This window comes from Macaca fascicularis, chromosome 19, assembly GCF_037993035.2.
Source record: "Macaca fascicularis isolate 582-1 chromosome 19, T2T-MFA8v1.1".
Lineage (NCBI taxonomy): Eukaryota > Metazoa > Chordata > Mammalia > Primates > Cercopithecidae > Macaca > Macaca fascicularis.
This window is the reverse complement of record NC_088393.1, coordinates 57393054-57407151: the sequence shown is the minus strand read 5'-3', so window position 1 is coordinate 57407151 and position 14098 is coordinate 57393054. Positions and strand designations below refer to the sequence as shown.

Sequence of the window (14098 nt, the reverse complement as noted above, 5' to 3'; positions counted from 1 at the left end):
AGTTTGAAAATTTTCCCCCAAAAGAAAAACAAAATTCCAAAAGAATGTCCAGAGGGTTCCAGGAGGCCTGAGAAGAGGGCCTGGATGAGAAGAGGAGCTTGCGATTCATTGAAAAGACAGGAGCTATTGGTTCCAGATGATTTTTGTCAGGGAAGTTGAGCCAAAGTTTGACACATTTTGGAATTTTATTTTCAAGAGGACCTCCCGGATGTTTACATGGAATCAATTGTCCAGCATTTCACATTTTCAAAAATAAAGTTTAGGCCAAAGAAAACATGTTTGTTGGTTGAGTCTGGCCCAGAGAACATGGGTCTGAAATGCAAGGGCTCAAGTCCAAGTCTCAGCTTCACTTTTTATGTTTTATTTTATTTTATTTTATTTATTATTATTTTTTTTTGAGACGGAGTCTGGCTCTGTCGCCCGGGCTGGAGTGCAGTGGCCGGATCTCAGCTCACTGCAAGCTCCGCCTCCCGGGTTTACGCCATTCTCCTGCCTCAGCCTCCCGAGTAGCTGGGACTACAGGCGCCCGCCACCTCGCCCGGCTATTTTTTTGTATTTTTTAGTAGAGACGGGGTTTCACCGTGTTAGCCGGGATCGTCTCTCGATCTCCTGACCTCGTGATCCGCCCGTCTCGGCCTCCCAAAGTGCTGGGATTACAGGCTTGAGCCACCGCGCCCGGCCGTTTTATTTTTATATTAATAAAGATGGGGCCTCACCATGTTGCCTCACCATGTTGCCCAGGCTGCTCTTGAACTCCTAGGCGCAAGAGATCCTCCTGCCTCAGTCTCCCAAACTGCTGGGATTACAGGTGTAAGCCACTTGTCTGGCCTCAACTTCTTTTTTTTTCAGGGGAGACAGGGTCTCATTCTGTCACCCAGGCTGGAGTGCAGTGGTATGATCACTGCACCTCCCAGGCTCAGGTGATCCTCCCACCTCAGCTTCCCGAGTAGCTGGGACTACAGGTGTGCGCCGCCACCGCTGGCTAATTTTTTGTTTTCTGTTTTTTTTTTTTTTTTTTTTGAGACAGAGTCTTGCTCTGTTGCACAGGATGGAGTGCAGTGGTGCGATCTCCGCTCACTGCAATCTTCGCCTCCCAGGTTCAAGCAATTCTCCCACTTCAGCCTCCCGAGTAGGTAGGATTACAGGCGCCTGCTACCATGCCCGGCTAATTTTGTATTTTTAGTAGAGATGGGGTTTCACCATGTTGGCCAGGCTGGTCTCGAACTCCTGACCTCAAGTGATCCGCCCACCTGGGCCTCCCAAAGTGTTGGGATTACAGGTGTGAGCCACCACGTCTGGCTGCCTGACTTTCTTATGATACCCCACCAGGCAAAGTTCCAACTGAAGGAATATCTCTATCATATCCTGCTGAGCAAAGTTCCCAGGAACAACCTATCACATCCCAGCAGAAAAAGGGCCAAACCGCCTGATCATAGGAACGCCTTGTCAATATCCTGCCTGCCTAGCCTGTAAGCAGCGGTGGGCTCCAGCATTAAGCTGGTACCCCATCTCCGCAGGTTTTTGCAATATACCTGTGTTGCCGTAGACCTCCTCGGTCCCTGTCTTTCTTTCACCCTCGCCTTCCCTTTAAAAAACCTAACACTTGGTATGGCTAGTCTTTTACATTTTAGCCATTTAGGTGCATAGTGATAGCTCATTGTGGGTTTAATTTACATTTCTCTCTCTCTTTTTTGTTTTTGTTTTTGTTTTTTTGAGACAGAGTCCTTACTCTGTCGCCCGGGCTGGAGTGCAGTGGTGCGATCTCAGCTCATTGCAACCTCTGCCTCCTGGCTTCAGGCAATTCTGCCTCAGCCTCCCGAGTAGCTGGGACTACAGGCGTCTGCCCCCATGCCCAGCTAATTTTTTTGTATTTTTAGTAGAGACAGGGTTTCACTGACTTGGCCAGGCTGTTCTCGAACTCCTGACCTCATGATCTGCCCGTCTCAGCCTCCCAAAGTGCTGGGATTACAGGCGTGAGCCACCGCGCCCGGCCATTTTTTTTTTGGTTTTTTTTTTTTTTTTTTTTTTGGAGACAGAGTCTTGCTCTGTTGCCCAGGATGGACTGCAGTGGTGTGATCTCTGCTCACTGCAACCTCCGCCTCCCAGGTTCAAGCAGTTCTCCCACCTCAGCCTCCCGAGTGGCTAGGATTACAGACAAACACCACCACGCTCAGGTAATTTTTGTATTTTAGTAGAGACGGGGTTTTACCATGTTGGCCAGGCTGGTCTCGAATTCCTGACCTCAGGTGATCCGCCCGCCTCAGACTCCCAAAGTGTTGGGATGACAAGTCTGAGCCACCACGCCCGGCCCAGTGTTTTGTATTTTAGTAGAGACCAGGTTTCACTATGTTGCCCAGGCTGGTCTCGAATTCCTGAGCTCAAGCAATCTGCCTGTCTCGGCCTCCCCAAGTGCTAGGCTGTGCCAGGGTTCTGATCCAGTCTCTTCCACCTGGGCCATTGCTCTGGCCTCCTGCCCTCCCCCTCAAAGAAGCCTAAGCTTCTCCCACCTGGGTACTGGGGGGCCCTAGGGAATCATGAGAGCCCCGTGAGGGAATTCTGAGAGTGCCTGGGGAAATGACAGAAAGTTCGAGGCGCCCTACTTATTTGCAGGAACCCCACGAGGGTTCTGGGGGCCTCCGAGGGATCATGGGAGTCCTAGGGAGGTTCTGAGGACCCCCAGGGGATCATGGGACCCTCATGAGGACTTCAGGGGTTCCTGAACAATCATGGGAACCCTGTGGGACATTCTGAGAGCTAGAGAGATCGTAGGAGTCCCGTGAGAGTTTTGTGAGGGGCCATAAGTAATTACAGGAAGTCCTGATGTGGCTGGGTGCAGTGGCTCACGCCTGTAATCCCAGCACTTTGGGAAGACGAGGTGGGTGGATCACTTGAGGCCAGGAGTTCGAGACCAGACTGGCCAACATGCTGAAACCTTGTCTCTAGAAAAAGTAGAAATATTAGCTGGGAGTGGTGGCACACGTCTCTGGTCCCAGTTACTTGGGAGGCTGAGGTGAGAGGACGGCTTGAGCCCAGGAGGTTGAGGCTGCAGTGATCAACAGGTGCGATCACGCCACTGCACTTCAGTTTGGGCGACAGAGTGAGACCCTGGCTCAAAAACAAAACAAAACAAAAACAAACAAAAAACCCAAACCGGAAGTCCTGATGTATTCTAGGCTCCTGAGATTTCCCATGAGGGCACATGAACCCCACGAGTATTGAGGGGTCCTATGGGATCACGGGGGCTCCATGGAAGTTCTGAAGGTCTCCAGGTAATCAAGGGGATCAAGGGAGTCCCTCAGGAGGTCTGGGGTGCTCCGGAGGCCCATGAAGGCCATAGGATGTTTTAAAGAGTCGTGGAAAGACAATGGAGGTTGTGGGTCGCCGGAGCCCCACAGGAACCTTAAGGGGTCTGGTGGTGCGCGTCAGGTTCTGAGGGGACCCTGAGGAATCACGAAAGCGTCTAGAGGAGTTCGGGAAAACCGCGGAAACACCACGAGAAGTTCAGGATCAAGGGGCAAGAGAACCACTGGGGAAGATGGGAACAGACTAAAAGGCCGAAGCCGCCACCGCCAAGGCTCAAGGGAGCGTCCTACAGGGCGCGATCCTATTGGGCGGCGGGAATCACGGGGACTGAGAGAGGCGGAGTTGCTGAGCTGCCGCAGTGGATGACGGGACTCCCCGCGAAAAACCGGGCGCCCAGGCCTGGGTAACGCAGCGGGCAGCGCCGGCCGGGCAGGCTCTCACCAGTGCGCATGCGTGGCTCTCCGGCACCGGTCCGTACTCCAGCGAGGTGAAGATCTCGCGGGCGCGGGGCCCTGCACGCGTCGCAGCCATCGCCTACTCAGAACGCTTTCCGCGAAGACTGTGGGGCGCTCTGTGTTAAGGGGAACCTTGAGGTCCGAAGGGCCACACCTCCCGTTCCAGCCCAAAGGGGCGGGACTAATGCGAATGGGGTGGGGCTACGAGATACAGAGAGCAGCCTCGCCCACACTTTTTGCCTTAGGACCCGTTGGCCCAGCCTACGGGGAAGCGTATTTTGGAGCATGCGCACTGCTTAAAACGGGGAGGAAGGCGAGCCAGGGATGTAGGTAATTTGCGATTAATTGGGAGGGCTCCGGATTTAGAAGGATCGGCGTGGCCGGGCACGATGGCTCACGGTTGTAATCTCAGCACTTTGGGAGGCCGAGGCAGGTGGAACACCTGAGGTCGGGAGTTCGAGACCAGCCTTACCAATATGGTGCAACCCCCGTCTCTACTAAAAACATGAGCTGAGCTGTGGTGGTACGCGCCTGTAATCTCAGCTACTCAAGAGGCTGAGCCGGGAGAATCACTTGAACCCGGGAGGCGTACATTGCAGTGAGCCGAGATCGCGCCACTGCACTACAGCCTGGGTGACAAAGGCAGACCCTGTCTCAAAAAAAAAAAAAAAAGTAATTAAAAAAAAAAAAGGGTCGTCGTATTGATGCGTCTTCCCAGTGCCTTGTTTTATAGTAGCAGGAAGTGCAAGTTTTATTTGTTTTACCTTTTATTTTCTTGAGATAGGGTCTCCCTTTGTCGCCCAGGCTGGAGTGCAGTGGTCCGATCACGGCTGACTGTCACCTCTACTTTTCCGGTTTAAACGTTTCCCCTGCGTCAGCCTGCACAGTAGCTGGGACTACAGGCGCATGCCATCAAGTCTGGCTATTTTTTTCCTTTTTTTTTTTTTCGTAGAGACAGGATTTTGCTATGTTGCTCTGACTGGTCTCGAACTCCTGGACTCAAGCGATCTTCCTACCTCAGACTCCCAGCCTGAAAGTGCAGCTTTCAGTTCTAATTATATTTACTAGGGGTCGGAGCTAGATCTGGCAGGAAGTGATAATTCAAAGATAAAAAGGGTACCTTTTAGGATGGACATTGAGATTAAGGTTTTGAAAATGCAACCTTCACTGCAAAGTAACGGGGCCGGTTTTGGTTGTGGAAAGAGTGGAAGTGTGGCGCTTTTTTTTTTTTTTTAAACAGATGGGCTGTGGGACGTTATCTCATTGTATTGCCCAAGCTGGTCTCGAACTCCTGGCCTCACGTGATTCTCGCCCTGGCCTCCCAAAGTGCTGGGACTATAGGCATGAGCCACAGCGCCCAGCCGGAAGTGTGGCTTTCATAGATACAGGAAGTGTGGCATTTAGGGATTCGCCTTGGTGTTTATTTTTGATTGATGCGAAGGGCGTGGCTTGTCAATAACGCGATACCAGCTTGTGAGTGCGCATGGGGTACTCGGAAGTGTGGCGTACTCGAGTCTTGTGTTTACGGATAGACCGGAAGTGTGGCTTCGTTTACAATTCGGCAAGTAGGACGGAGAGCGCGTCCAGAGATACAGATTCCCAACGGATTTGATGACGGTGTTCGGTCTTGAATGGAATTGTAGTCTTAGGCCAGTCTTAGCTTTCTGAACAGGATAATAGGTATCCGGAGTCGATTGAGGGCCAGAGCAAGCACTGGGGTTCGGATCCTGGGCAAAGTTCCCCACGCTGAGGGTCTTGAGGACGCTTAGATCTCTTTTCCAGGGCCATGGCGAACCCGAAGCTGCTGGGACTGGAGCTAAGCGAGGCGGAGACGATGGGTGCTGATTCGGCACGATTTGAGGAGCTGCTGCTGCAGGTGCACAGTGACCGGACCCCTGGATCCTTGAGTATTCCGGGATTTTGGCGGGGTGCTCAAAGATGGGACTACAGTTGCCAGAATGCACTAGGGTGGGAACTGGGCCTGGGGGAATTCAGGTTGATGGGCTTCAAGTTTGCTAGGTGGGGTTGCGGTTGTTCCTCTAGTTCCCAAAGGAGAAAGGGGACCTAAACCGTTCAATTTCTCGCGTTATCCACAGCTCTCATAGATAAGAATTGCTCCATTTGAGGAACAAATGAGGGGTCTGATGGCACAGACTCCAAGCCTGGAGGTAGTTTTACTTTATACAGGCCTCGAAGGAGCTCCAGCAAGCCCAGACAACCAGACCAGAATCGACACAAATCCAGCCTCAGCCGGGTGAGAAAGGACACCGGAGAGAGAGGGACAGCAGACCCAGGGAGGGCCGGGGCAGGGGACAGAGAGGAGGAAGGAAAGAGACACGAAAATAAAGGCCTGGGATGGGGGTGGGGTGAGCAGACACCCACAGAGATCACCCTAGGACAGAAAGGAGTTGGAGGACAGAGTAGGAGTAGATAGGGGGCCAGAGAATCAGAGATAGGAAGAGGCTGGGTACGGTGGCACGCACCTGTAGTCCCAGCTACTTGGGAGGCTAACACAGGAGAATTGCTGGAACCCAGGAGGCAGAGGTTGCAGTGAGTGGAGATCGCACCACTGTACTCCAGCCTGGGTGACAGAGCGAGACTCTGTCTCAAAAACAAAACGAAATAAACAACAAAAACAAAGATAGGAAGAGAAGCTGGGCACAGCGACTCACAACTGTGATCCCAGCACTTTGGGAGGTCGAGGCTGGAGGATCACCTGAGGTCAGGAATTTGAGATCAGCCTGGCCAATATGGTGAAACTCCATCTCTAATAAAAATACGAAAATTAGCCAGGCGTGGTGGTGGGCGCCTATAATCCCAGCTACTTGGGAGGCTGAGGCATGAGAATTGCTTGAACCGGGGAGGTGGAGGTTGCAGTGAGCTGAGATCACGCTACTGCACTCCAGCCCGGGTGACAGAGTGAGACTCTGTTTCAAAAAAAAAAAAAAAAGGGGGGGGGGTGGGGAGTGGAACAAACCCAGAAAAAGGGGGATAGGGCAAAAGAAAAAGAGAGCCTGGAAAGAATGGATGGGTACTGGGACTTGTGCAGAAAAGGATTGTCATGACTAACCCACTCCCACCAGGCTTCTGCATAAAGACCAACTCCTCAGAAGGGAAGGTTTTCATCAACATCTGCCACTCCCTCTCCATCCCTCCTCCCGCCGACGTGACCGAGGAGGAGCTGCTTCAGATGCTAGAGGAGGACCAAGCTGGGTTTCGCATCCCCATGAGTCTGGGAGAGCCTCATGCAGAACTGGATGCAAGTCAGTGCCCTCAGAGGACCCAGGAGTCTGGCCTGCTTAGGCCCCTTCTTCCCTAGAACCCAAGCATCCTGGGCCCAGGATCCTCTTCCCTCAGCTCCTGGAGATCTGGCTCCCCAGTCTGATGATTTTCCCTATGGTAGATCTCTAGTGCCCTGGGCATCCCAAACCCAGGCAGTCCTGGTTCTGCCACCTGACCAGGCTGGCACTTTTCCATGCCCCACTCCAGGGCCGGGAGGCCTGGGCAGAGTGCTCTTCATGCATTAGTGGATCTCCTGGCTTTAGTCCTGAGCCCGCTCTCTCTTTCTTTTTTCTTTTTTTTTTTTTTTGAGATGGAGTTTTGCTCTTGTTGCCCAGGTTCAGACGATTCTCCTGCCTCAGCCTCCCAACTAGCTGGGATTACAGGCGTGCGCCACCATGCCCAGCTAATTTTTGTATTTTTAACAGAGTCGGGTTTTGCTATGTTGGCCAGGCTGGTCTCAGACGCCTGACCTCAGGTAATCCACTGCCTCAGCCTCCCAAAGTGCTGGGATTACAGGTGTGAGCCACTTCACCTAGCCTGTGGCTCTCTCTTTCATTCCGTTTTCTCCTCTGCCCTTCTCCCCTGTCTCCATCTTTGTCTTGCCTCACCTCTGTCCCTGTTTCTGCTTCTGTGTCCTTTTTTCCATATGTCTCTTGAAGCTTTCTGGGACCAAGCTCTAGGCAGTGCCCTGGGGAATAAGGACCTATCAAATTCACATTCCACGTTCCAGAAACTCCCTGTCATGGGCAGGGCTCAAGGAGGTGGATGCAGTATCAAAAGGGTGCTTTGGAGGGGGGCACCCAGCACAGCCTTGAGAGGGCTCGTCACCCACATGAAGCGGTCAGGGAAGGCTTCCTGGAGGAGGAGGTGTGGGATAAGATTTGAAGGAACAGGAAGAGTTCAGCAGGCAAAGACAGAAGAAGGTTCTACGCAGAGCAGCCCGGAAATGGGAGAGAATGATTAGATTGGATCAGCCAGTAATGGAGAGTGACTGAAATAAATTCAGAGGGCCAAGGTTGCTAGAAGAATGAGATTTTCTCCAGAGGTGGGAGGGGCAGACGACACAGGGTCTCCAATGCCAAGCTTGCGGGGCTCAGACCTTCACTTGGGAGCACTGGGGAGCCAGAGTAGAGCTGTGAGCAGGGGAGGGATAGGGTCAGCTCAAGTGACATTACACTGATGGACAGGAGATAGGCTGGGGAGGAGGCTGGACGGACAGTCCGGAGCGGACAGTGAGTGCTCAGCTGTCACTTCCTGATGCCTCTGGCTCTGCTTCTTGTGGCCGCTGTCCCTGAATGTTTCTTCCCTGTCTGGGTCTGGACTGGGGGCTTCCTGCAGAGGGCTGGCGGGCCCTCACCCCCTTTTTCTCCCCGCAGGAGGCCAGGGCTGTACCGCCTATGACGTAGCTGTCAACAGCGACTTCTACCGGAGGATGCAGGTTGGGGGCGGGGCTGCGGGTGAGGCCTGAGCAGGGGTCTCTCCCCCTACCCTCCCCGCCACCGCCTGTCTTTTCCCTCTCTCTGTCACCCCAGAACAGCGATTTCTTGCGGGAGCTCGTGATCACCATCGCCAGAGAGGGCCTTGAGGACAAATACAACTTGCAGCTGAATCCGGGTGAGGGGCAGGGCCTGGGCCATCGGGAAACAGTGGAGCCAGGAGCGGTTTGGGGGACACCCCTGGGAGAGGAGGGGCTGGCTTGGGCAGGGTGTCCTGGAGTCTGTGCTACTGGGAGAGGGTGGAGTCTGGACGCCCTGAAGGGGCGGGGCCAGGAACATCTCCAGGGCTGGGTTTTATTGGGGCTTATCATGGGAGGGGACGTGACTAAGGTGGGCGGGCTTCCTGGAGCCAAGCCTGGGAGTGTGGTCAGATCCCAAGAGTCCCGGTGAGCCGGTGGAGCCGATCCCGGGAGGCTCTTGGCTGTGCAAGGCCTCCTGAGAGAGCAAAGGGAACCCTGACCTGTACAATGTTTGACGGCGCTCCTGACCCTCAGAATGGCGCATGATGAAGAACCGGCCATTCATGGGCTCCATCTCGCAGCAGAACATCCGCTCGCAGCAGCGTCCTCGGATCCAGGAGCTGGGGGACCTGTACACGCCGGCCCCTGGGAGAGCTGAGTCAGGGTGGGCTTTCGGTAGATCCCCGGTCTGATGTTTCCTCAACGCTCTTGGGAATCCCTCCCTCCATCCGCCGACACTGGGTGATGCCCTGGGGCCCTGGGCACTGAGAGAGGGAAGAGAGAGAACTCCTGACTGGGAAGGCGTTCTGAGGCACCAGGGCCGGTTGGAGGGAGAAAGGGAACGCCAGGCAAAGACCCGGCAGCTCTGCTCGGCCCTGGACCTTGTTCCTCCTCAGCCCTGAAAAGCCTCACCTGAACCTGTGGCTGGAAGCCCCCGACCTCCTCTTGGCCGAAATTGACCTCCCCAAACTGGTGAGTTTTGCCCGCTGGGCCAGAGGAGGGGAATGAGGTCTGGAAAGGTCAGGGACCGTCTCTGAGCGAGAGTGACAAGGGGCTGTTGCTGGACTTGTCAGCTGCGTACTCTCTCCCAGGAGGCCCACAGGCCACCTTTGGGTGCCGTCCTGAGGGCGCCCGAGGGATTGTAAGTGCTCGGTTGTTGAGACTTGTAATTGCTGTCTTCTGCCTCTTCCCTGGGAGATTAGACCCTTCAAATATAGTTTCCCAGCATGTGAGGCTACCATGCTTGGTCCAGGTGACCGTCCTGTTGCTGAGGAGGGTGACCTGATTCCACCACCTCTCCAGGATGGAGCCCTGGGGCTGTCGCTGGAGATCGGGGAGAACCGCCTGGTGATGGGGGGCCCCCAGCAGCTGTATCATCTGGACGCTTATATCCCACTGCAGATCAACTCTGATGAGAGCAAGGCAGCCTTCCACCGGAAGAGAAAGGTGCCCGGGGGACGGTTCGGGGAAGCCGGGACGTTGGGGAGCCTGGACTCTGGCTCCGAGGGAGGAGGACCAGGGGCGGGACTTCTGGGTCCTGGATCCTCATTCTCTTTGCTCTGTCTCCTCAGCAATTAATGGTAGCCATGCCGCTTCTGCCGGTGCCTTCTTGATCAGGGTGTTTCCCTGTGCTTCCGAGATGGGAAGAAACCGCTGGCTTCCTTAAAGTTGAAATAAAAGATTTTTGCCTTTGTTCTGCCTCTGACTGGGGATACGTGGGTGTTGGGAGGGAAGAGGGACATTGGGCTGTGCCCCTCCAGTCCCATAGAGGTCACTGCCCCAGCTCAGGCCTCATCCTTCCCCCTGGATCCTCCCTGAAGCCTCCTGGCCTCCAGTCTCCCCTTGTTAGTCCTCCCCCGGCCCCAGAGCTGGCCCTGCACTTTCCCTGTTCACCGCCCTCCTGTAGCTCCCCAGCTGCCCTGGGAGAAGGTCCAAGCCCCTCAGCCACGCACTCAAGGCTCTGTGTGATCTGAGCCTCGAGTCATGGCTTACTTTTTTGTTTAAGAGGCGGGGTCGCTGGGCATGGTGGCTCATGCCTGTAATCCTAGCACTTTTGGGAGGCCGAGGCGTGTGGATCACCTGAGGTCAGGAGTTTGAGACTATCTTGGCCAACATGGTGAAACCCCGTCGCTACTAAAAATACAAAAATTAGCCAGGTGTGGTGGCGCAAGCCTGTAATCCCAGCTACTTGGGAGGCTGAGGCAGGAGAATTGCTTGAACACGAGAGGCGGAGGTTGCAGTGAGCTGAGAACATACCATTGCACTCCAGCCTGGGCTACAAGAGCAAAACTCTGTCTCAAAAAGAAAAAAAGAGAGAGAGATAGGGTCTCACTCTGTCATGGAGTGCAGTGGTGCAATCATATAGCTCACTACAGCCTGGAACTCCTGGGTTCAAGTGATCCTCCCACATGAGCCTCTGAGTAGCTACGATGACAGGCAGGCACCACTGTGCCCAGCTAATTTTATTTTTTGCATTTTTTTTCTTTTAGAGATGGGGTCTTGCTATGTTGCCCAGGTTGGTCTTGAGTTCTTGGCATCAAGTGAGCCTCCTGCCTTGGCCTCCCCAAATGCTGGGATTACAGGTGTGAGCCACTGAGCCCAGCCTAGTTTTGACCTCTTCGTCTAACTGGAGTCCAGTCATACTGAACAGTGTCCTGACCATACCCATTTTCCCCCATCTCTTACTTTCTGCTGTTCCTGCTGCTTTCCCAGTACATCTGTGGAAGTTACTTACTTTCTCTTCCTTCCTTCCTTCCTTCCTTCCTTCCTTTCTTCCTTTCTTCCTTCCTTTCTTCCTTTCTTTTTCTCTTTTCTTTCTTCTTTTTTTTTTTTTTTTGAGATGGAGTCTCGCTCTGCCCGCCCAGGCTGGAGTGCAGTGGCCGGATCTCAGCTCACTGCAAGCTCTGCCTCCCGGGTTCCCGCCATTCTCCTGCCTCAGCCTCCGGAGTAGCTGGGACTACAGGCGCCCGCCACCTCGCCCGGCTAGTTTTTTTTTGTATTTTTTTAGTAGAGAGGGGGTTTCACCGTGTTAGCCAGGATGGTCTGGATCTCCTGACCTCGTGATCCGCCCACCTCGGCCTCCCAAAATGCTGGGATTGCAGGCATGAGCCACTGCGCCCGGCCTTCTTTCTTCTTTATCCTTCCTTCCTTCCTGTCTCCTTCCTTCCTTCCTTCCTTCCTTCCTTCCTTCCTTCCTTCCTTCCTTCCTTCCTTCCTTTCTTTCTTTCTTCTTTCTTTCTTTCTTCTTTCTTTTTTTCTTTCTTCCTCCTTCCTTCCTTCCCTCCCTCCCTCCCTCCTTCCTTTCCTTTCTTCCTTCTCTCTCTCTTTCTTTCTTTCTCTTTTTTTTTTCTTTTTTCTTTTTTTTTTTTTGACAGACTCTGGCTCTTAGGCCTACGCTGGAGTGCAGTGGTGCAATCTTGACTCAATCGGCAACCTCCCGAGTTCAAGTGATTGTTGTGCCTCAACCTCCCAAGTACCTGGGACTACAGGTGCCACCATGCCCAGCTAATTTTTAAATTTTTTTTTTTTTTTGAGATGGAGTTTCACTCTGTCGCCCAGGCGGGAGTGCAGTGGCCGGATCTCAGCTCACTGCAAGCTCCGCCTCCCGGGTTTACGCCATTCTCCTGCCTCAGCCTCCCGAATAGCTGGGACTACAGGCGCCCGCCGCATCGCCCGGCTAGTTTTTTGTATTTTTTAGTAGAGACGGGGTTTCACCGTGTTAGCCAGGATAGTCTGGATCTCCTGACCTCGTGATCCGCCCGTCTCGGCCTCCCAAAGTGCTGGGATTACAGGCTTGAGCCACCGCGCCCGGCCTTTAAATATTTTTTATAGAGATGGGATCTCCCTCTGTTGCCTGGACTGGTCTCGGACTCCTGAGCTCAAGTGATCAGCCCTCCTCAGCCTCTCAAAGTGCTGGGATTACAGGAGTGCCCCACCTTGATAAATATTTCTTGAGTTAATAAGTGATTGTTGAGGCTGGGCTCAGTGGTTCACACCTGTAGTCCCAGCACTTTCGGAGGCCGAGGCGGGCGGATCACCTGAGGTTGGGAGTTCGAGACCAGCCTGACCAACATGGAGAAACCCCCTCTCTACTAAAAATGCAAAATTAGCCGGGTATGGTGGCAGGCACCTATAATCCCATGTACTCGGGAGGCTGAGGCAGGAGAATTGCTTGAACCTGGGAGGCAGAGGTTGCTGTGAGCCGAGATAGCGCCATTGCACTCCAGCCTGGGCAACAAGAATGAAACTCCATCTCAAAAAAAAAAAAAAAAAAAGTGATTGTCTAGACCCTCCTCTTCTTTAGTGAATCCTAGGATCATAAGTAGATGGAGGAACTTCAGTGGCAAATGCTCAAAGCACAACGTGAGTTAGTGGGGCATGGTAGTGCACACCTGTGGTCCCCCAGCTACTCAGGAGGCTGAGGTGGGAGCCCAGGGAGGTTGAGACTGCAGTGAGCTGCCGCTGGGCGACAGAGTGAGACCCTGTCTCAAAAAGGAAGGAAGGGAGGAAGGAAAGGAGGAAGGAAGGAAGGAAAGGAGGAAGGAAGGAAGGAAAGGAGGAAGGAAGGAAAGAAGGAAGAAAGAATGAAAGAAAAAAGAGAAAGAAAGGAAGGAAGGAAGGGGAAAGGAAGGAAGATAAAGAAAAAGGAAGGAAGGAGAGGAAGGAAAGAAGGAAGAAAGAATGAAAGGAAAAAGAAGAAAAAGGAAGGAAGGAAGGAAGGAAACGGTAGGCAGGCAAGCACAATGTGTCTGCAATGGGGTGAATTGGGAGGGAGGGGGAGAAAAGATGGGGAAGAGGTCAGGGTGGGAGTGACTTCAGGTAGGGTCTTGCCGGCCGCGGGAACGGAGGAGCGAACGTGGGCGCCCTGTCCACCAGAGGGCGCAACGTATCCCTGCCCATTGTCTCCGAGAACTACATCTCCCAGCGGCCCTCGGAGTGCGCGGCCCTTCTCAAGCGAGCGCTGAGGCTCAGAGGCCGCTGGGACTTGTAGTTGGGACAGTGAGCCGCTGGAGGAGGCCAAGTAACTCATTCCCAGGTCTTGAAAAAGTGTGGGGCTGAGTCCTTTCCTCCTTCCTTGGTTTCCATGGCGATGGTTTCGGCAAAGGCCCAGGTTTTGGCAGCGGCGGGGCCCGCTTCCCACTCCCTCCTCTTCACCATCTGCTCCACCCTCACACCTGGCCCCGAGCCGCAACCACCGCCTCCGCACCCCGGCCGGGAACTCTGCAGCCACTGGGTGGCGCGTGTGAGCGGCTCCCGCGCTGGTACTTCACCCCACGAGTCCCGGTTCCTACCTCCGTTCTGCCTCAGACCCGCAGCGTCCTTCGTTCTGGGGTCCCAGGGGTTTCTCAAAACTGTGAGACCCAGAGACCCAGCCAGTCAAGGCTGGAAGCGAGAGGCTGTGGCGGTCAGTGGCTTCCCGGCCACCCAGTACTTGGCGCCCGCCCGCCGCGCCGTCTGCTCCTCCCACCCCACCGCGGGCCGCATCATGAAAATTTAATTCCAAATGCATTTGCGGCCCGACGCGGGGAGGTAGTAGGGAAAGGATCACCCTCCTGGGGCCTGGATCTGGAGGTGGACTCAGCGCCGGGAGATGGGCTGGTCT

General features: G+C 54.1%; 2 protein-coding genes and 1 long non-coding RNA gene across 14 annotated transcripts in view; 1 reads left to right on the top strand and 2 right to left on the bottom strand.

Annotated features, from left to right (window-relative positions):
* Positions 1-3893, bottom strand: part of ALDH16A1 (aldehyde dehydrogenase 16 family member A1) — a 20671-nt gene extending 16778 nt beyond the window's left edge. The window contains exon 1 of the mRNA XM_045379980.2: positions 3745-3893. Within this exon, the coding sequence (XP_045235915.2) occupies positions 3745-3834 (90 nt within the window). The 5' untranslated portion in view covers positions 3835-3893. The remainder of the gene's footprint in view (positions 1-3744) is intronic.
* PIH1D1 (PIH1 domain containing 1) lies at positions 3661-10188 on the top strand. Of its 12 annotated transcripts, none has more exons than XM_005589905.4 (10): positions 3661-3790; positions 5541-5634; positions 5946-6012; positions 6842-7021; positions 8417-8478; positions 8573-8654; positions 9031-9160; positions 9393-9468; positions 9799-9942; positions 10068-10188. In XM_005589905.4, exons 1-10 carry the CDS (start codon positions 3753-3755, stop codon positions 10107-10109), a joined length of 915 nt encoding a protein of 304 aa, XP_005589962.1. In that variant the 5' UTR covers positions 3661-3752; the 3' UTR covers positions 10110-10188. The 12 variants fall into 12 exon arrangements, with proteins under 12 accessions (XP_005589962.1, XP_005589966.1, XP_045235917.1 ...); XM_005589909.4 differs by having other exon boundaries at positions 3661-3896; XM_045379982.2 differs by lacking the exon at positions 3661-3790 and adding an exon at positions 4039-4084.
* Positions 8057-14098, bottom strand: LOC135968547 (uncharacterized). The gene is made up of 2 exons (XR_010583414.2): positions 13788-14098; positions 8057-10157 (listed from the first exon to the last, which is right to left on the bottom strand). It is a non-coding gene; the product is annotated as an uncharacterized lncRNA (long non-coding RNA).